This window comes from Pelodiscus sinensis, chromosome 8 (assembly GCF_049634645.1).
Source record: "Pelodiscus sinensis isolate JC-2024 chromosome 8, ASM4963464v1, whole genome shotgun sequence".
Classification (NCBI taxonomy): Eukaryota; Metazoa; Chordata; order Testudines; family Trionychidae; genus Pelodiscus; species Pelodiscus sinensis.
In genome coordinates this window covers 48,308,134-48,330,118 of record NC_134718.1, presented here as the reverse complement: position 1 = coordinate 48,330,118, position 21,985 = coordinate 48,308,134, and the positions used below count along the sequence as shown (strand labels likewise).

General features: G+C 41.5%; 1 protein-coding gene across 1 annotated transcript in view; it reads right to left on the bottom strand.

Annotated features, from left to right (window-relative positions):
- Positions 1 to 21,985, bottom strand: part of TCERG1L (transcription elongation regulator 1 like) — a 247,187-nt gene that overhangs the window by 35,358 nt on the left and 189,844 nt on the right. Inside the window, exons 7-8 of the mRNA XM_006136638.4 lie at positions 17,102 to 17,193; positions 4,985 to 5,139 (exon numbers count right to left, since the gene is read on the bottom strand). Coding sequence (XP_006136700.2) covers positions 4,985 to 5,139; positions 17,102 to 17,193 — 247 coding nt within the window. The remainder of the gene's footprint in view (positions 1 to 4,984; positions 5,140 to 17,101; positions 17,194 to 21,985) is intronic.

Genomic DNA, 21,985 nt, shown 5'->3' with positions numbered 1-21,985 from the left:
AAATTTAAGCGGATTTTGTGGAATCTCAAACTACAATATACCAAAACCAACTTTGACCTGGATATTCTCCCAAAGAGGACTTTGAGATGGGGTTGTGATTCATAATGAATGTGAAGGACATCTATTTTTACAACTTCAAGTACTTCATTGTTTTCTTTCCAATAGAAATTACATTCTCCAGCTTAACAGTGCACTGAATTCAAATGCACTGGCTTCCAGAGTTTATTTCCACTCAATGCCTAGGCTGATTTTTGGAGTTTTAAGCAGTTTACAGGAAAATATGATATATGTGCTGAGCTCCTAGTATATTTAAACAACATAAAGACAAACCCTGCATAGACTGCCAATCCTGCAATTATTCATAACATGGACACAGAGCGTTATGATGGGATAAAAAAAACCAACAATTTTATTTGTGACTTTAAACATAGATTTTAATCCAGATTTGCTGATCTACCACCTTTTAGTGATCCTTAGAGTATAATCCTATCCCTGCTGAAGTCAGTGGCAAAACTTTGACTTCAGTGACTTATCTCAGAAGCCTAAACTATGAAATCATACGCATATTAAGGTGTTAATTAAACTCTGTTTAACAATATGCATTACTGAATTATTTTAAACCAATAAGTCCTGTGTATTTGTTTTACATATTAAATTTATATTATGTATCCAATCCTACTTATATTGAAGCCAATGGGATTTTGGTGTTTTACTTCAAAGGGAGCTGTTTTTGTCACTAGAGCCAGGTGATTTAAGAGTCCAGGGCTGGTGGTGAGAAGCTACCCCCAGCCCACACCTTTTACCCATGCTTTCCAGGAGGGCCTGGATTACCCCCATCTACCTCTCCCAGGGGCTCAACATTGTTGTCCTCAGTCCTGGGAGATATATACTAGGTCAACATTATTTAAATTCTGCTGACTACAGAGTACCTTTTGGGGAAATAGCAATGAATGGCACTCTAAAATAAAAAGACTATATCCTCATAAATACATCAGCACAAGTATTATGAATATACTTTTATATATGGTAATGAACCTGAGTAATGTTTTCAGTATCAGTACAATGCATGAAGACAGTTATCCATAGTGTTAAATTCTTCAAAAGAGATAGAAGACTACATAGAAAACAATCTGGGGATTCGGAAGATAGAGTAAAAGAATATCGTCTTGATATTTTAAAGCTATTAATCAGGAGCTATTCATCCTGCTGAGACAGCAGTGATCTTAACTTTAATAAATTCCTAGGAGAGTAATATGTAATCTTTTAACAGCATACTTGATGTTGCTTTCAAAGAGAATTCAAGTTAAAAATGACCTGAGGTTCAGGGCTGATTGGGCTAGCACAATTCTATTTCTATAAAATGGCACCACTAGTAAAAAAGCCACACTCAGCAGGCATCAACACCAAATAAAAATCAATTGTCTCTTATCTGAGTTCATTTAGCTTCTCCTCAATGACTTTATCATTTTTCAGTGCTCCTTTAGCATCTCAATCATCCAAGAGCCCTACTGGGTTGTTTAACAGGCTTTCTGCCTCTGATATACTTAAAAAACATTTAGTATTACTTTTTGAGTTTTTGGCTAACTGGTCTTCAAACTCCTTTTTGGCTTTTCTAATATATTTTATACTTAATTTGATAACGTTTATGCTTCTTTCTGTTTTCCTCTTCATGATTTGACTTCCACTTGTTAAATTATGTCTTTTTATCTGTCGCTGCTTCTTTTACTTGGTTGTTAAACCACAATGGCACTTTTTTGGTTCTCTTACTGTGTTTTTAAATTTGAGGTATACATTTAAGTTGGGCTTCTATTATGGTGTTTTTTGAAAAGTTTCCCATAACCTTGCATCTGATAAAACTAATTTTGAAAACCAAAATAAGCTCATAATCTCAGTAGCCGTTCCTGGAAATCCACTGAGTGATCATTTCTTCTAGTGCATTTACATATTCTGATGATCTGGGCGGTTTTATGACTTTGGATACACAAATCCAATTAGACATATGTTTCTGAACACACTGTTCTAATAGATAGAAAGTTCATTGCCTACAGAAATAAGATGACAAAAATCCTCATACATCTTTGAAAAGAGAAAGGGATATTATGGTTGGTATCTGATCACAATATGATAGAATAAAGATATACAGCACCAATAAAATAGTGCTATGGTCATAATGAGTAATGGCTGAAGACTTAGAAGAAATCTAAGGATATGTCCTCCTATCTGAATAGTCTGATTTGGAAAAGTTAGTCTATAAATTGGCCATGAACTTTGCTGTTAATGTTCATATGTGCCTGTAAGGATCAGCAGGACACATGCCTGAAGGGTTACTAGGTATACAGCAATCCCACATTGCTCTTTAGCACCAGCTATAACCTGAGGAGTGGAGAATGAGGTCTTCAGTCTAAAAGCAGCTGAATGTACTGGATTAAATCATAGTTTCCTTACCATGTTCTTACAAATACTGCTATTAATTTCAGAGACAATGGAAATTTTGCCCATCTTTGGACTGAGAGAAATGGCTATGTATGAACCCATTAATAAAGAATCGTGACACTCTCATAAATCTCTGTAGGAATTAATTTCTTAGAAGATGTGGAATAATTGATAAATGCCTAATCTTTCATTCATTCCTGAACTACAATTGCACTTGATCTTTCAGCAGAGTGATGTGCTGATAACCTATGATACACTGATTAATTATTATACTTGCTCACATTTTGGTGTGCCTTTGATTTACGAATTGTAATTAAATCCAAGAATAGCAACTAAACTAAGTACAACTGGCAACTACCTCACAAATATGTAGTTCATCTGATTTATTTATTTACTCAAGATTTTGAACTAATCAATATGCTGACTAATAATTTATTTGACTTCATCAGCTAATATACACTAACTGTAACCTGGTTTTAAGAAATACTCATATAAATCCCATTTAGATTAATGGAAGCTGCAAATGATTAGCAACAATGAAAATCTAGTCACAATTCACCAAAAGAACCTCACACAGTGGTCAAGGCATGTCACATACACAATAGAATATAAAGAATAGAAAAGAAATTGTTTAGATAACATGGACCAACAGTGACCTTGACACAAAGACATTTTGAAGATTAATGATAGGTTATGAATAATGGCCCTCAGTCTTGTCTTGGGTTATTACCCACATCTACCCAATCATTAATTAATCCTCCAGAATGCCCTACACATTCATATTATTGCTAAATAAAACGTATGTTGCATTGTGCTTCTGAATCAGAACTTCAATTTTGGTTGTGGAGCCTAGGTTCACTCTGTTAATCAGAAAGTTATCTTTTTTATATGAAGAAAGGTTTTAGTTTCTTCCAAGTCTCTTTTAAAATTGAATTTATAGCTATAAAGACAAGAAACTCATCTCTTAAATGATGTTAGGTGATACAGAAATATATCCCCTACAGTAATCATCTATGGAATTTTTTCTATCAAATATTTATAACAAAGGTCCTGATTATCATTTACTCACATCAGCTTGCAAGAACACCTTTCGATATCCTCAGTTCATCCTCACAACTTCTGTTTAGGAAGAGTCCACTGAGAATTGTTTGTGAATCAACAATATACACTGTGTCCTGTAAAATTTATATTTTTCCCCACTTTCACAATAGAGAAAAAACAAATCTCACTTGATAGAACTTGATGGCAATTATGGGGGTTGTTTTAACTTATTTGCATAATATTATATTTTCCAAAATAATGTTTAAAATTAAACTCATCACTTCAACATAGGCATGGATTAAAGGTCACAAGTGTAACTCTAATATGAAATATGTTATTCAATCCATATGTGCTGGTGGTGATTATTCCCCAAAGTAAACAGCTAATTACAGTGTTTCAGGTAATTGATCTGCATGTAGATCTTTTCCTAACAAGGACAGAAAAGTTGCCTAGCAGTCCTGAGCAAGAAGCTACACTAAATGGAATAGAACCCAGTAGTAGCCCAAAGTAGAAAGGTATCAATCTGTCAAAGAAGATTTTCTTTAGGGAGAAGTACTTACTTTTATGAGGCTAAATATCTGATGTAGGTGGAGACTGAGGACCCAGGTCATGTCACTGAGCAAATACTGACATGAGTTGTCTCAGTGGAAACCACTCATATAAGCAGCCACCAATGGGAGTAATTGATGCACTACTAGCGGGCTGAATGAGCAATTAAATAGGGGGTGGGAAATTAGACATTCAGTGAGTGATCTGTGATCAGGAAAGCTGAATGAAGTGGATGGGATGGGTTAGAAATTGGCAGAGCAAATTAGTCCATCAAATTGACCTTCTTGAAGGCACACAAGATGGCAAATGGTGGTTCTCTAAGAAGTAGTCGTTTTAAAAATACATTTGAAACACTTAAACATGCTCTACTTCAAAGCTAGTTCTCTCTTCAGTCAGCACCAAAAATGTCATTCAGAAATATTCAGTGTTTAAGGGTTGATTGGCAAAGCCATGTTGGGATTGAAATACCCACATGTCTGCCAAACCTTTTAGCAGTCCTTTGAGATTTAATTTTGGGATTATTTTCTTACAGCTGGGTTAAATAATCATTTATTACTGTGCAACTGCTTTTGGCAGCATGGTCAGTAAAACATTTGCAGAAACCATGCTATGCTGACACATTCCTAATGTATCTCTTGAAAATGTAAGTGCATTGAAAATAAAGACAAAGTCTTTGAAGCTGTTATTTTTAAATATAAGAAAATTCTTTCAGCATAGGAACCTGCCTATTTTTTTACTTCTTTGTTAATAACGAGAGAACTCCAGAACAAAAGGTTAGAATTTCAGTGTCAATAAAGATGTTGTAACCAGCATCCTATTAACAAAATATTTTACACAAAAGTCCACAAGAAAATCATCATTCTGATTACAGTTACCTAAATTTTTACTTAATATATTTAATGATCAAGTTTAATTGAGCATTTGATTTTAAATAGATGCAAATAATCACAGCTTTAGTTACTTGCTGAAGTTTCCAGTTTGCGTTTATGAGGTGGATCTTCAATTATTCTATTAATATCACCACGATTCTTTAGATCCACTGGTTTCTCCCATACAGACAGCTGCATTGCAGGGTTGAAGAAGAAGACTCGGTCATCTCCAGTCCAGACTACACACCTATTTTAATTAATAAACTATACTTAGATAATCTCACGTACAAATGAAAACAAGGTATTAAACTTATTGCTAACTTAATGTTCTCCATAATCTTATATAGAAAGGTGAAATTCACCTCAGGACAATAGCCCTCATATTCAACTTACGGACTCTATAGACATTTTTCCTCACGCTAATTGTCAGTGGTCGGAACAGTACAAACATACACATGCACTCAAGTATGAAAAAAACAAGGAAACAAAAAAAAGACCCATGCAAAACAATGGTTCTTATAACAACTGAGGCCATGGTAAAAGGTTACGTTTCACATTTTCAAAATGTGCGAGTGCAGGTGGTGAGTGATAGAAATTTCAAGCTGTTTTGCATAGAAAATGCCTCCTCAACAGCCAGATATGACAGATTCGTGGATTTTACAGTTGGGTAGAAGGCAGCCACAGAATACTTATATGGATGCCTCTGACCAGAATTAAAGGTATCCTAAGCAGAATACCATTAGGGCGCCACAGCCATGGATCTCAGTCAAACCCATCTGAAGTTCCATGCTACAAAGACAGAAAGGGCTTGATCCAAAGTCCACTGAAATCAACAAACATCCTCCCACTGATTTCATTTGGCTTTGGATCAAATATGCACTGTGATCAAGCCATGCTATATAAACCAGAATTTTCTGTCTTGTACCATTTAAATGTCAACCTCAGCATTGCATTAGCTTAGTTCCTTGCATTCAATTTTTTTAAACAGTAAAATAATAGGTATTATATCACAAGGATGGATAGTCAAGAAAATCTACATGTGTTTGACTAAACATACAGTTTTTACAGAAATCTAGGACATTCATCTGAAGTCTATACTTCACGCATACTTAAGAAAACTAATATACAACACATATGCACTGTGCCATTCTAAAATATATATAAAGGGCCAGCTCCTGACTTCCTTGAATCAGAACCACCTATCAGGAACTGAGTTTATTAATCCAAGCGTGCAACCATTTCACAGTTCTCAATGGCACAGGGAAATAGATCTTGCAGAAAGGCATGCTTAAAAAGAAATCTGTTCTGTGTAAAAGACTAAGACTATGAAAAGTGATATATAAATGCGAAGTACTATTACGGGATAATTTGAAGTTTTCTGTGAATTAATAGTAAGAGAGCACTATTGATTGCCTGTCCCCATAAGAAGAAATATATAACCTTTAGAGTGACCAAAGGGAGAGCGTATAGTACAGAAAACAGAGGCAAGAAGTGTAATATTGGATATGAAGTTAAAAGTAATTAAGAGGCTCTGTAAGTTATATGCATTCCCAAGGTAGAAGAGAAAGATGAAAGTGAACACAAAACTGTTGAATTCTCAATTATAATTAAATCTAATGTAAGTCCTCTATACCTTTGGAACTAAAATATATAGTGGGGACATGATAAATATTTTAATAATTTTCCTATTAGTATAATGTACAAATAATTTAACTCTGAAAACAGCATCCCAGAATGGCTGCCCTATTTTTTATGTGGTAATAATTTTGTACATGGTGTCTCAGAGCTAGTGTTCTCAGTTCTAACACAAATGCTGTTAATCAAATAAAAAATTACCAAGCAATAGATTTTGCCTCACAATAGATCAGGATAAAGTTGATGGAAGACTTTAGGAACAAGAAACCAAACTATCATAAATAGCACAGTCCTACTAGTGGACTTCATAAAAGCTGATGTTTAGGCAGAAGAAGGGAGTAATCAGTTAACTGATTTATTTAATAATATGGTTACATTTCTCCCTTTATCTAACTCTGCAGAAAATGGGCCAAATCATGTGAGATGGTGCATGCCTCTTGAAAAATGCTGAACACTCTCAACTATAGTTAGCTTTAGTGTCAATTGAGCTCATTCTGTCCTTTTGCAGAATTTGTCCCCATAGGAGTACTACATGGAGCTTATGGTGTGCTGCAAAAGCAGGAAGTCAATATATTATTAGTGCCACACTCATGCATTCATACACATTTAGGACAGTCTAAGTTCTCTGACAATTGCACATGTTGGCATCTCTGGCCAGGAGGAGATGAGAACAAGTCTATTTTCAAAAAAGCTGTTGATGCCGCTCTTTAATAATTTAATAGTGATTTCTCCCATGAACACGTACAAAGTGTCTGCTCTCACTTACAGTTTCTATCACTTTGGTGATAGAAGACCACATTTGAGGCTGAAAATGTATTCGTTATTTCAAAATGTACTTCTAAGCCATCGAGAGCCTCAGAATTTATCTAATAAAAACAAGGTGATTGCTAAAAGGGAAATGGTACATTTTCACACCTGATTGAAAGACAAAATAAACATCTCTGGAGGGCTATAAAAATATCTCCAAATGGCAGGTACCTCATGAAGCCTTTCATTTTTTCCATAACTATCCCAATTTGACATTTAATTTAAAATTAGTATCCCCTTTCCTCACATTATATGTTACCTATACATCTCTGGCATAATAAAAATTTCATTATACAAAAGGGAAAATATGGTATTTGGATTTCAGTCACAGATCACAAATTAAAAGTACAGATGATGCTATGATAAGCTTTTTATACTGAATTTATTTTCTAACTAAAATAATGACATTTAAATATATAACAAAATAACCTTAGTGTATCATATAACGTATTTATGTGGTACTTGGGCACTTAACTAATATTTCTGAGAATCTTTTTTGTCAAATAAACAAATTGGGCTAATTATTGCTCAGCTGTAATCTCTCCTTTTTATTTTAATTTATTCATCAGCTAGAGGCCAAGAAATGTTTATGAGTTGTGAAGTCCTTAAATTCTTTGGCTTTTTAGTCAGATATTAGTGTTCAGATCTCATTAATATATGATCTCCTCTGAGCAATAAATAATAGTCTGGTGCTTAAGCTGCCTCATGTGAGGCAGTCCTTTTGATAGCATCATGGGTCAATCAACCTGGGAAGAAGGAAAATGTAGAAGCACTCCCCTCCCTTTTGGCTCTCCTTTCTTCATCTTCCTCTTTGTCCCATGGTCTGCTGTACCCCACTGACTGTTTCTCCCATCTCTCTCTCTGCTCCCCTTCCATTTCAGGTCCTGAAAACCCTTCCTGAACTTAATGCACTGTTAATTGTCCTAATGAAATCAATACATCTACTCAGTGAATAAAGATAAGCCTTCTCAGTATTATGACCTTAGCAGCTAAACTTTACTTTTGTCCTCTTCCCATGGCAAATCCCATTCAGATTGGAAATTCTCTCTAGGATAAATGTAATGAAATTAAGGAAGCAAAAATCCTAGTTGAAAAAATTAGGCAAAAATTCTTAATAATAAAGAGTCTGGTAGGCTATGGAAAAGTCATCCATAGTGAGAGGTGATGGGAGTCTAACATGTTGGCGCCTTTTAGACTAGAAAAACCATTGGAAACATAAACATGGCATAGGGTAACAGGGGATGCATGATGGGGCCAAGCAGTAGTTTTCCATCTCTCATTAATATGGTATCTATGGAAAAGTAAATTAGTGGGCCATTTTAGTTGCAATGCATCACTGAAATAGTTATTGTTAACATTTAAATTGTTATTGGTTGGCTTCATGATTATCATCCCACTGGGACAGATAAAATAAGTTCTTATTTCTCAGAGCTATTTGTAATTGCTGTCTGAAGAAAAGGGAATATAGCCATGAATAGTTACAATTTGCTTTTTTTGAGGACATGAAACATGTCCTCCGTTTTCTGTGATTCCATGATTGATGAATTTCCCATAGGATTCAGCACTTGAAACAAAATTCTCTACCAAAATCTAAAGCTTTCATGAAAAGATTTAAGCTCAGGACTCACAGCTTATGTCCAATCTGTTTCACAGACAGCTACAGTGGCACAGGAGCCAGTAAACAGAGTTGTAAACAGGGGAGTTTGAGTGGGAGTTTGTAAGGGGAGTTTGGATTGTGGGACTCATTTGGGGTTTGTTTTTGCTGTGGGGGAGGTGTTTTGGTTTGTTTTTGTGTTCGCCTGACTAACAGGATTTAGGAGAGAAGGCTGGTAAACACAGAGGCAGTAGTGGCCATGACCCAAGCAGTAGAGGACACAAGGAGGATGATTGGATGTGGCAGCTGTGGTATGTACAGGGGGTACCTTTAAGGAGTTTTGTTTGAATGAAGTGCCGCCTGATAGAGCTGATGGAAGAAAAGATCTGAGGATTGGAGATGCAGGTGGAAACTCTGGTCAAGTTTAGAAGGGGGTTCGAGCAGATGATGGAGCAAAGGCATGAGGTGGCTGAAGGGGAAAGCTTAGACATGCAAATGGAAGCAGGATCAAAATGGACAGTGGAAGCATATGACTAAGAGAACCAGGCAGAGGAAAAGATGGGCCAGTGCAGGAGAAATAGAGCTCAAGAACAGGTGTGCGGAGTTGAAGAATGAAGAAGGGGCGCAGCAGGTAACCACTGAAGATAGAAGGGCAAGGAAGAAGAGAAGAGTGGTTAGTCCCTTAGATAAAGAGGAAGAGTCGATGGAGACAACACCAATAATGAGCACCAGGAGGATACTGGATGGGTTGAAGAGGATTACAAGGGAAAATAGAAGTGAAAAGAATTTGCAACTAGAGGAAACAAGAGATAGACCAGAGAATTTGACTGTCACCAGGAAAAGGCAGGTCTATGTGATTGGGGACTCCTTATTGAGAAGAATAGACAGGCCTGTAACTAGAGCTGATGCAGAAAATAGAAGGGTGTGCTGTCTGCCAGGTGCTAAGATACGGGATGTAGAAGTGAGGTTGAAGAGGAGCCTAAAGGGAGCAGGAAAGAATCCATTGATCATCCTTCATGTAGGAACAAATGATATGGCTAGATTCTCGCTGGAATGAATCAAGGGAGACTATGCCAAGCTGGGGAAGACTCTTAAGGAAATTGAGGCTCAGGTGATCTTTAGTGTGATTCTGCCTGTTCCTGGAGAAGGGCAACTAAGGTGTGACAGGATTATGATGCTCAATAGATGGCTCAGACAGTGGTGCTATAAGGAGGGCTTTGGGATATATGGCCACTGGGAGGCATTCATGGACGGGCCTGTTCTCTCAGGATGGACTTCACCTAAGTAGGGAGGGAAATAGACTTCTAGGATGGAGGCTGGCACAGCTTATTAAGAGAGCTTTAAACTAGGAATCTGGGGGAGATGGTTGGGAGATGTCCAGGTAATCTCTATGCCAGATTTTAGCATTGAGAGGGAGGAAAACGAAATAAGAAAGGATATAGCTAGGGGTAGGAAAATGGACATAAGGAGGAAGTGTAGAATGGATACTAGTCTAATAGGTCATATTGGAGGTACAATGTCTGGGCCAAATTGGGTAAAGAATGTGAGTGAGGCCAAACAGCAAAAATTAAGATGTTTGTACACTAATGCGAGGAGCCTAGGTAACAAAATGGAGGAACTACAGCTATTGGTCCAGGAAGTGAAACCAGATACTATAGGAATAACAGAAACATGGTAGAATACTAGGCATGACTGGAGTACAGGTATTGAAGGATATGTACTGTTTAGGAAAGACAGAAATAAAGGTAAAGGTGGCAGAGCAGCATTGTATATCAATGATGAGGTAGATTGCAAAGAAATAAAAAGTGATGGAATGGAGAAGAAAGAGTCTGTCTGGGCAAAAACCACATTGGGGAAGAAACCTATTATATCCTCCCCAGGGATAGTGCTTAGGGTGTGTTATAGACCACTGGGATCTAATTTGGATATGGATAGAGACCTCTTTAATGTTTTTAATGAAGTAAATACTAATGGAAACTGCGTAATCATGGGAAACTTCAATTTTCCAGATATAGGCAGTGCAAGTAATAATAATAGGACTCAGATTTTCTTAGATGCGAGAGCTGATGAATTCTTTCATCAAGTAGTTGCTGAACCAACAAGTGGAGATGCCATTTTAGATTTGGTTTTGATGAGTAGTGAGGACCTCATAGATGAAACGTTTGTAGGGGACAACCTTGGCTCGAGTGATCATGAGCTAATTCAGTTCAGACTAAATGGAAGGATAAACAAAAATAAATCTGAGACTAACGTTTTTGATTTCAAAAGGGCTAACTTTAATAAATTAAGGAAATTAGTTAGGGAACTAGATCGGACTAAAGAATTTATGGATCTAAAGGTGGAAGAGGCCTGGGATTATTTTAAGTTACAATTGCAGAAGCTATCAAAAGCCTGTATCCCAAGAAAGGGGGGGAAATTTATAGGCAGGTGTTTTAGACCAACCTGCATGAGCAAGCATCTCAGAGAGGTGATTAAGAAAAACCAGAAGGCATATAAGGAGTGGAAAATGGGAAGGATCAGTAAAGAAAGCTACCTTATTGAGGTTAGAGCATGTAGGGACAAAGTGAGAAAGGCTAAAAGACATATAAAGTTTGGACCTTGCAAAGGGAATTAAAGCCAATAGTAAAAGGTTTTATAGCCATATATATAGGGAAAAAAACCAAAAACAAAACAAAAAAAGAAATGGGACCACTAATCACTGAGGATGGAGTGGAGGTTAAGGATAATCTAGGCATGGCCCAATATCTAAACAAATACTTTGCTTCAGTCTTTAATGAGGCTAATGAAGAGCTTAGGGATAATGGAAATATAACAAATGGGAATAAGGATATTGAGGTAGATATTACCATATCTGAGGTAAAAGCCAAACTCAAACAGTTTAATGGGAGTAAATCGGGGGGACCCAAATAATCTTCATCCAAGAATATTAAAGGAACTGGCACATGAAATTGCAAGTCCATTAGCAAAATTTTTTAATAAATCTCTAAATTCCGAGGTTGTACCATTTGACTGGAGAATTGCTAACATAGTTCCTATTTTTAAGAAAGGGAAAAAAAGTGACTCGGATAACTACAGGCCTGTTAGTTTGACATCTGTAGTATGCAAGGTCTTGTAAAAAAATGTGAAGGAGAAAGTAGTTAGGGACATTGAGGTTAACAGTAATTGGGACAAATTACAACATGATTTTACAAAAGGTAGATCGTGCCAAACCAACCTGATCTCCTTCTTTGAGAAAGTAACAGATTTTTTAGATAAAGGAAATGCAGTGGATCTAATCTACCTCAATTTCAGTAGGGCATTTGATACAGTACCAAATGGGGAATTATTGGTTAAATTGAAACAGGTACAAAGAAGGGCCACTAGGATGATCCGAGGAATGGAAAACCTGTCTTATCAAAGGAGACTCAAGGAGCTTGGCTTGTTTACCTTAACCAAAATAAAGCTGAGGGGAGACATGATTGCTCTCTTTAAATATATTAGGGTATGTCTACACTACAGTGCTATTTCAAATTAACTTAATTCGAAATAGTTATTTGAATTAAGCTAATTCGAAATAATGCATCTATACACAAAAACTATTTCAAAATAGCATTTTGCTATTTCGAAATAGCGCGTCCACACTTAGTGGACCCTGAACTGAAGTTAAGGTTGGCCGGAACCAGTGCCGGCAGGGCATCAGTTTAGGACTTAGTGTGTGGGGCTGCTGCCTGGAGGTTAAATGAGCTCTGTGCTTAAAAGGACCCCCACCCCAGACAGACAGTTCTCAGGATTCCTCGCTTGCTTGTCTTCCTCGATGAGGGGCAGCAAAGCAGTCCTGTTTTGGAGTGCCCTGAGTGCCTGCATTCGGGACACCACAGCACTCGGCCACATGGAGCCAGACCTGCCCCTGGGCACGCCGGTGCATCTCGTGGGGTTGTTGACATCAGCCTGGCTGCACTTGCTGCAGGCTGCCATCTGGGTAGTCCATCAGGGGGCTGTCAGGATCCAGGAGGTCCTCAGGGAGAGCGTCCACCCCAAGGAGCCCTTAAAGCCTCCCCAGTCCTCTCCACTGGGGGCTCGTGCCCCATTCCTCCCTCATATCCTTCCACTTACCCCTCCCTAGCCCTCCTTCCTGATGTCAAATAAAAGACATGTATGTTCAAAAATACAAACTGGGTTTATTGAACAAAACTGGGGGGGTGGGTTGAACCTCTGGGGAGACTGGGAAAAGGAGGTGGAAGAGGGGGAGACAGAGGGTGAAAGAGGGGAGGGGGAAACCTGGGAGGAGGGAGCTGGAAGGGGGAAGCAAGGGAAAGAAAGGGGAGGGAAAGCTCAGGGCTCAGGGTTGGGGGTCTCGCCAGACCAACTTGACTTTCATACTAACCTGCTCCTGGGTTCCCATGTGGCCTTTGGTGGCCACGCTGGCAGCTATCCTGCCATAGATGGCCGCATTCCTCCATCTAGTGTGGAGATCGTGAAAGTTGGGGGCATCCCCCCCAAACCTGAATAAGGTCCATGATCTCTACCCTGGACCAGGAAAGCACCCACCTTCTCCTGCCCCTGTCAGGCTCCTGGGAGCTGGCAGACTACTCTTGGGGAGTGGTGGAGGGCTGGCTGCCAGTGGCTTGCTGGCTCATGTTTTGGGGCCACTGGGTCAGGGGCCCGGTGGCCACTGCTGGCTCTGGGCTGGCAGGCTTGGGTCTGGCACAGGCACTGTGGCTAGAGTCTACCCCTTTAATGGCTCCAGGGCTGGGGAAGAGAAGAGTAAGTTTTCCTGGTTGTGCCCAGAGTGGCCACCAGGGCTCTCTGGGGGTATGTCTACACTACCCCCCTAGTTCGAACTAGGGGGGTAATGTATGCATACCGAACTTGCTAATGAAGCCCGGGATTTGAATTTCCCGGGCTTCATTAGCATAAAGCCGGCGCCGCCATTTTTAAAAGCCGGCTAGTGCGAACCCCGTGCCGCGCAGCTACACGCGGCACGGACTAGATAGTTCAGATTAGGCTTCCTAATCCGAACTATCTGTACGCCTCGTGGAAATTCAAATCCCGGGCTTCATTAGCAAGTTCGGTATGCATACATTACCCCCCTAGTTCGAACTAGGGGGGTAGTGTAGACATACCCTGGGAAGGGCTGGAGGCCCCCTATTTCTAATGAAATGTCTACACAGCACATAGCTGTTTCAAATTTGGTGTTACTCTTCGTAGAATGAGGTTTACCAAATTTGAAATAAGGGCTCCACTATTTCAAAATTTATTTTGAAATAGCGGTTTGCCTATATAGACGCTATTAAATTTAATTCGAAATAACTGCTTTTATTTCGAATTAACTTCGTAGTGTAGACATACCCTGAGAGGGATAAATACCAGGGAGGGAGAGGAATTATTTAAGATTAATACCAATGTGGACACAGGAACAAATGGATATAAACTGGCTATTAGGAAGTTTAGACTCGAAATTAGACAAAGGTTTCTAACCATTAGATGAGTGAAGTTCCAAGGGAAGTAGTGGGGGCAAAAGACCTATCTGGCTTCAAGATAAAGCTAGATGGGTTTATGAAGGGGATGGTTTGATGGGATAACATGATCTTGGCAACTAATTGACCTTTCACTATCAGTGGTAAATAGGCCCATGGTGGGATGATATGAGTTACTATAGAGAACTTTTTCCTGGGTGTCTGGCTGGTGAGTCTTGCCCACGTGCTCAGGCTTCATCTGATTACTATATTTGGGGTCAGGGAAGGAATTTTCCTTCAGGGTAGATTGGCAGAGGCCCTGGAGGTTTTTCGCCTTCCTCTGTAGCATGAGGCACAGATCACTTGCTGGAGGATTCTCTGCATCTTGGGGTCCTTAAACCATTTGAGGGCTTCAATATCTGAGATATAGGTGAGAGGATTATTCTAGGAGAGGGTGGGTGAGATTCTGTGGCCTGGATTGTGCAGGGGGTCAGACTAGATGATCATAATGGTCCCTTCTGACCTTAAAGTCTATGAGTCACTTTGATGACAAAAAATTATTGTAAACCCATCTTAGTTCACCTGCTAAACTTTGTTGTCCATTCAGTGCAAAGCAGCCAGAGTGAACTAGTGAATTTGGCCCTAAAAGGTTAGCCCTTAAAGTTGTGAGGTGTATAAAATTCCAAACGTGAGTCTCGTGTAAACCAATGCTGTATTCTCTGCCCAAGTCTGTGCACAGATTGCCTTCAACAACAGCTTACTCTTATTCACCATAATGGGATGTTAACGTCAACTCATATTCTTCCCATTTATTTCGTTATTCGATTATGTGTATTATACATATGTTTAAATTCAAAGTAAAATATTTAATGTTGTAAAATTGGTCATTTCACTGGAAATACAGAGGAACTACATTTATTTAAATGTTTTAAATATAGCACATTGTATATGAAGCAGATTAATGGGATTCCATAGATTTTAAATATCCCCATTACAACCTATATACATGAATGTTACTTAAAAGCAAAACATGTGACTTATTTTCCTTCTTTTCAGGTGATCAGCCAATGGAGGGCTTCACCCTGCTTTGCAACTGTTTTGCCTCAATAAGAAATGCAGGATAGGGCTCAGAATTAGCTTCATTCCATTACCCTTGGTACTATGTGCTGAAAGCCCTACAAGGCTAAGAAGGGCTGGCAGCACATTAACAATTGAAAACTCACCTTTTGGTTTGTTTTAAGTGGCACAACCTCCAGCCCCACTCAGGTTTCTCCAGTATGACACCCCAGCATACACCTAGTGATGTCACATCAACCATGGAATTCTGCAGAAGCATGGAGCCAACCTATAGGTGGAGAGGGGTTGAGGTAAATTCCAGGCTTGCGTTGAATGTATTAATTTATTTAGCCATTTAGAATTGCTTTGTAAATTTGCTCTTTAAAGAACTATTTTATATCCCAAAGGGTGCATATTAATTAGAAGACCCCCACAGGCATGCTCCATCTTCCAGTGTGATTCATGGTAGATCTGAGGGTATCAGCATGGTGCATTTTGGGTATTGTCACATCAGAGCAATGGACAACTGTCAGTAATAGGGTCTAGTCATCCTGGGACTTAATAAAAAGGATCAGATTGTGATACCATTATCCCCTTTGAGTAATGTCTTGCTCATCAAATAATCTCTGGCAATCTTAGAAAAGTAAGTTAATACTCATTATGAGCAAGGGTATTACAAATTTGGACCCCAAAAAAGGTGCAATTTCAATTGATGTGCTGAATGGTCCTTCACCATTCCACTTAGGCTGCTACATATGTCGGAATGCTGTAAATTCCTTTTGCAAGTTTCCTGTTGATTACAGACTCTACTGTACAAGAAAGGACCACTAAGAGATGTTATAAATGGCTCATGATGCTGTTGAATTTAAATGGTTACAGCTCCCCAGCTATCACATTTTTTACATAGTAGCAGATGTCATGAAGAGGAGTGGTTATCAAGTATCTTAAAACAGAGGTCACCAACAAGTTGGTTTGCGGTAAGACACAATATAGTAATTCATTATACCTATAGATAGTTACATAGGACCTTTTTTCCAGAGATTCCAAAATTCTCTGCATACAGATGAAAAACAACAGGGACCACTTCTGTTACTAAAATTACCTTCTGGGGTAAAGAAAACACACACATACACACACACACTGACAGTTTAAGACAGAAAGTGAAGAATTATCTTTGTCCATTTCAGACCACTGAGGAGTTTTATTTAGGCAGATGTAATTACCCAAAATGGGATTTGGCCAGGAAAACAAGCACATAGAACACAACTTACTCGTAAATATGGCCTGAGACCTATTATAAATCTGCAAGACAATGAGTTTCTTCAAATCCCACTGAAGTCTCTGGAAGATGAGGATAATCAGGCTCTAAATAATCAATAGCATTTCTTGCTGCACCGACATTTTGCAGATAACAATTGATTTCAAACTTGTATTGGTTGTCTTACAAAAATAGCTGTCTTAGACTGTACATATGGCTATGTCCTATTGTTTTGTGAAATTATATGACTAGTGATGTAAATCTACAATGTCATCTTTGTAAAAGAAAATAGGACAATGTTGTTAAAAACCCAGAATTGTATTACTGTTGCTACTCTGAAATTATAAAGAAATGGACCAATAATACATATTTGGCAATAACAATGACATTGAGGTTTTGTTACTATTTTCCAGAATGTGCTTACCATGGTGATCCTGGTACAGGAGTAGATGCCACAGGCTTGTTGCCATTTGATGTACTGTCATCGTCATTTACTAGTTTTAAAGGGTGATGATCCTTGACATAGAAAGACAGAAAAAATAGTCAGCATGTGAAACTAATGCTCATGAGTGCTACTATTATGCAAACAACCTCATTTGTACTTGAGGAGGATTATTAAATCATCTTTATTCCATTAGAGGCCACATAGACAACCATCTACTTCTAAACCGGTGGGAAGAAGGGGGTTAGATTGGAAAGAATATAAACACTGCCCTATTTGAAATGTTATGTATGCAAAGCTGGAGAGATACAGTCTTCCATATAGCACAGGTGATAATTCGTTGAAACACTGTACAATTTTGCACATTTCACCATAAGTTATGTAGGGGGGAAGAGAGAGAGCGAGAGAGAGAAGCTACATCTAGACTGCAGGCTTCTTTTGGAAGAAGCTTTTCTTAGAAGAGATCTTCTGAAAAAACTTCTTCCGAAAGAGTGTGTCCACACACAAAAGCGCATCAAAAAAGCGATGTGATTTTTCGAAAGAGAGGGTCCAGATTGATTGGAAATTAGCATAAAAGGCCACCCAGAACCACTTCAGGCAGAGCTTTAGGTCACTAGTTGCTTCCAAGTGCTTATGCCAGAGCCTTGCAGAGACACGTGCTTAAAGACATTCCCTGGACAGCTGTTCCTCTGCTTCTGCTGCATGCTTGCTTACCTACCTCTTCAAGGGACAGCAAAGCTCTCATAGTACCTGCTGTGGTTGCCCTGCTTTTTTGGATGCCACAGCTTTTCTCTTGGTGCCATGGCACTGGAGCTGCCCTATCAAATGCAATGGCCTCACACGGCCATGCTGCAGTGTTTGCAGCACTTTGTGCCAGCTGCCTTCCTGGTCCTGACTGAGCTCAACCCTGAGCTCATTCTGGGGACCCGCTCGCTGGGTGTGGGAGCTACACTCTGGCAACCAAAACCACTGTGGAGAGGCATTTCTGGAGGCTGGACACCAGTTCCGACTGGTGGGACCGGCGGGTTCTGGAGCGATAGGACAATCAACAATGGCTCCAAAACTTCCATATGCAGAAGATCACCTTTTTGGAGTCACGTGCCTGGCTAACTCCTGTGCTCCGGAGACATGACACCCACATGCGGCCCACCATCCCCCTGGATAAGTGGGTCGCAATTGCCCTCTGGAAGCTCATCACCCCTGACAGCTACCAGTCGGTGGACAACCAGATTTGCATGAAGATGTCCACCATCGGGGCCTTCCTCAGGGAATGTCTACACTAGCCCCCTAGTTTGAACTTGGGAGGCTAATGTAGGCATTCGAAGTTGCAAATGAAGCCCGGGATTTAAATAACCCAGGCTTTATTTGCATCTTCCCATCCGGGCACCATTTTTAAATCCCCTTAGTCCGAACTAACTGCCCGTGGCTAAATGTGGCAGTCAGATATTAACTCGAACTAAGTCCTTAGTTCGAGTTAACTGTTACACCTCATTCCACGAGGTGTAACAGTTAACTCGAACTAAGGACTTAGTTTGAGTTAACGTCTGACTGCCGCGTGTAGCCGCGGGCAGTTAATTCAGACAAAGGGGCTTTAAAAATGATGCCCAGATGGGAAGATGCAAATAAAGCCCGGAATATTTAAATTCCGGGCTTCATTTGCAACTTCGAATGCTTACATTAGCCTCGCTAGTTCAAACTAGGGGGCTAGTGTAGACATACCCTCATAGAGGTAAAGCACTCTCAGGCTGCTGTCCCTTCACAGGGGATGGGAAGTCCTGGAAAAGGGGGACCCTAGGGAAAGAGGGATTGGGGGCTGTTCTGCCCTCAAACAGCCCTGTTGCTGGGGGGGGGGGGGGAGGCGGCCTCATAGGGAGTGGCTCCTGGGGTGTTTGGGGGAGAGAAGAAGATGGGGGGCGGGCATCCCCCAAGGGCTCAGGCACTCCCTGTCTCATCCTCTGTTTTGTGTATTTGTTTGTTTCCTTCTGCAGATGCCATCATCTTGATTCTGCTGAGGAGGGTCATCCGCCTGGGAGACCTGGACCTGATCGTGGCCGGATTTGCCACCCTGGGTTTCCTGAATTGTGCTGGAGCCATAGATAGGACCTACATCTCCAAGGTGATCACAGCATGTTGTGTCCTCCACAATATTATGGAGAGGAAGAGGGAGACCTTCCTCCTGAGGTGGGGAGCAGACACCAAGCCTTCCAGCAGTTGCCACCCAACAGGCCCATCAGGCTGGGTTGTGCATCCAGGAGGCTCTGAGGGAGATTTTCGCTCAAGTACCCAAGTAACTCTTCCCAGGGCCTCTATCCTAGGGGCTTCTGGCTGGCAGCCCTATGCCTTCCCACCACAACCCCTCCCTTCGCCCCTTCCCTGACATCAGAATAAAGATACCTGTTTGGTTTTGAAAAAACGAAGTCTGTATTTATCTTTCATTAAAAAAAGGTGGGCAGGGGGAGAGGTGCTCATAACATGGAGGGGGAGGGTGGCAGCTAAATGTGCCACCTCGGGTGCAGGGACCTCGTCGTAGTTGGGGTTTGGTGGGTTGAGACCTCAGTGGGGTGGGCAGGAGGCAGGGCTCGAGTGTGGTCAGAGTTGGCAGGGGAGCAGGGAGAGAGGGCATAGGCATCACTTGGGGAGGGAGCACAGGCATTCCATGGGGGAAGATGGAGAGGGAATGGACATGGGGGGGCAGGAGGATGGTAGCAAGGAGCATCAACAGCAGATGGGTGAGCCATCATGTATGATATGATGGCACACATGTTATCGCACCACTGCATGAGCTGGTCCCATGCATGGTTCCATCACTCTGAGTCCTTGTGGATCTTCTGGACCAGGGTCTGCTGCATGTCATGCAGGATGCTGACATGCTGGCATCTGAGGGCTTCCTGGACCCTGGAATGCTTTTGTGTCCCCGGGGTTCTGGCGGCTGGTTCTGGTTGTGTGGCTCGCCCCTCAGTCCTGGCTGGTCCGACTATGGAGAACACAAAGAGGGAGAAGCAGTCATTCATCCATGCACACACTGTCTCTGAGGCCGTGCCCTACTCTGTGAGCAGTGCCCATCAGTTCTCAGGGAAGAGGAGGGGGATATCCTGGGAGCAAGGCCACATGTGGTCTGCACAGCGGGTCATGCTGCCCTCTTCCCACCCCGCTTCCCAACCTACAGACAAGCAGTCAAGGGAAGTGTTCGTCTACAGTGGGATCCCCTCATGGATAGCAGAGGTGCCAGGAGCAGCTTGGCCCTCCCTGGGTCTGCACACATATCTGAGGCTTGCAGCACTGCCCAAGGGAGTGGTTGCTGCCTCGTATGAGCAAGAATTCTGGCATGCTGTGTGTGGCACTCCTTGGTGTGTCTGGGGTCGTGCCTGAGCCCTCGTGGCTAGTCTGCTTCCAGCCATAGCAGGTTCTGGAAGTCCCACCCCAGTGGCTGGACTTCTGTAACCTCCCCTGAGCCTGGCAGCAGGATCTCACCCATGCTTAAGGGCTGTCTGCTGTATCCGCATGGCATACACTAAAACTGAACGTGGTTCCATGTGTGAGGACTGCAGCACAATATCCATCCTGAGCAGCCTGAGGGACACTTGAACCCACACCTTCTGTGCCAGCCTCCCCTGCCTTGTGTGCATGACAAACTAAGGCTACATACCTGAAGATCTCTCCCCGGCATCCTACGAGGACTGGGAGATGTCCTGGCTGACAGGAACCGGCTCCTCGGACAGGGTGACGGTGTCCGTATCCTCCTCCTCCTCCTCCACCTCCTCCTCCTCCTCCTCCTTCTCTTCCGCTGTGACCTCCAGCTGGGCGATGATGGGGGTTTGGAGGCCAAAGTCCACCATGATGGGTGGGGAAGACATTTTCCCACCCCTCAGGATCTGGTGCAGCTCCTGGTAATAGGGGCAGGTGTGGGGTCCTGCCCCTGAGTGTGATCTGCGCTCTCAGGCCCTGCCATACCCCTGGTGGAGCTCATTAACATTACTCTAGACCTGTTCCAAGGTCTGGGGGGGGGGGGGGCTGCACTCTACCAGGGACTCGGCCATGCACTCCAAAAAAACTGGCATTGTGCTGCTTGGAGCAGAGATCCTGCAATGTCTCTTCCTTGCACCACAGATCGAGGAGGGACAGGATCTCTGCTCCAGACCAGGAGGGTGCCCTCCTCTTGGTACCCCTTGATGAGTCCTGGGACCCCTGGGGCTGCTCCCTGCGAGGGCCAGTGAAGTGTAGAGGGGCTTGTGGCTCTGCCATTGGTGCCAAGGCCTGTGGCAGGGAGAACAATGTGGTGAGGTGCTGCTCTCAGGTTGCCTTCCTGCCACAAGGTTTGTCCAGGGTGACTATGACTTTAACAGGAGACAGGAACTATAGAGTTCTTATTAATTTGGATGGAGTGGCCACCAGGGCACCTGTTTTATTTCATGGAGGCCTCTTCTTTCGAAAAAAATCCTCCTCCCCATCCTCACATATCTTTTTCCAAAAGACCTCTTTCAGAAAAAGGCTTCTTCCTCATAGAAAGAGGATTACCAATGCCAGAAAAACCCTTCTGTTCTTTCAATTTACTTTCAAAAGAATGTGATTGCACTGTGGACGTAACTCATGTTTTGTCAGAAAAACAGTTATTTTTCCAACAAAACTCTGCAATGTAGACATACAGAGGAAGGAAGGAAGGAAGGAAGGAAGGAAGGAAGGAAGGAAGGAAGGAAGGAAGGAAGGAAGGGTTTGATCAGGAATTGGATCAGATGGCAAACCAGAAGGCCAGCTTAGAGGGCAATGTTCTCACAAAACATGAGGGGCAAAGCAAACTTGCATATTTGAACAGGTGAGAGGAAAAGTCTAGAAAGGAAGGGATGTTGTTTGTTTCTTGGGTTGACTGCA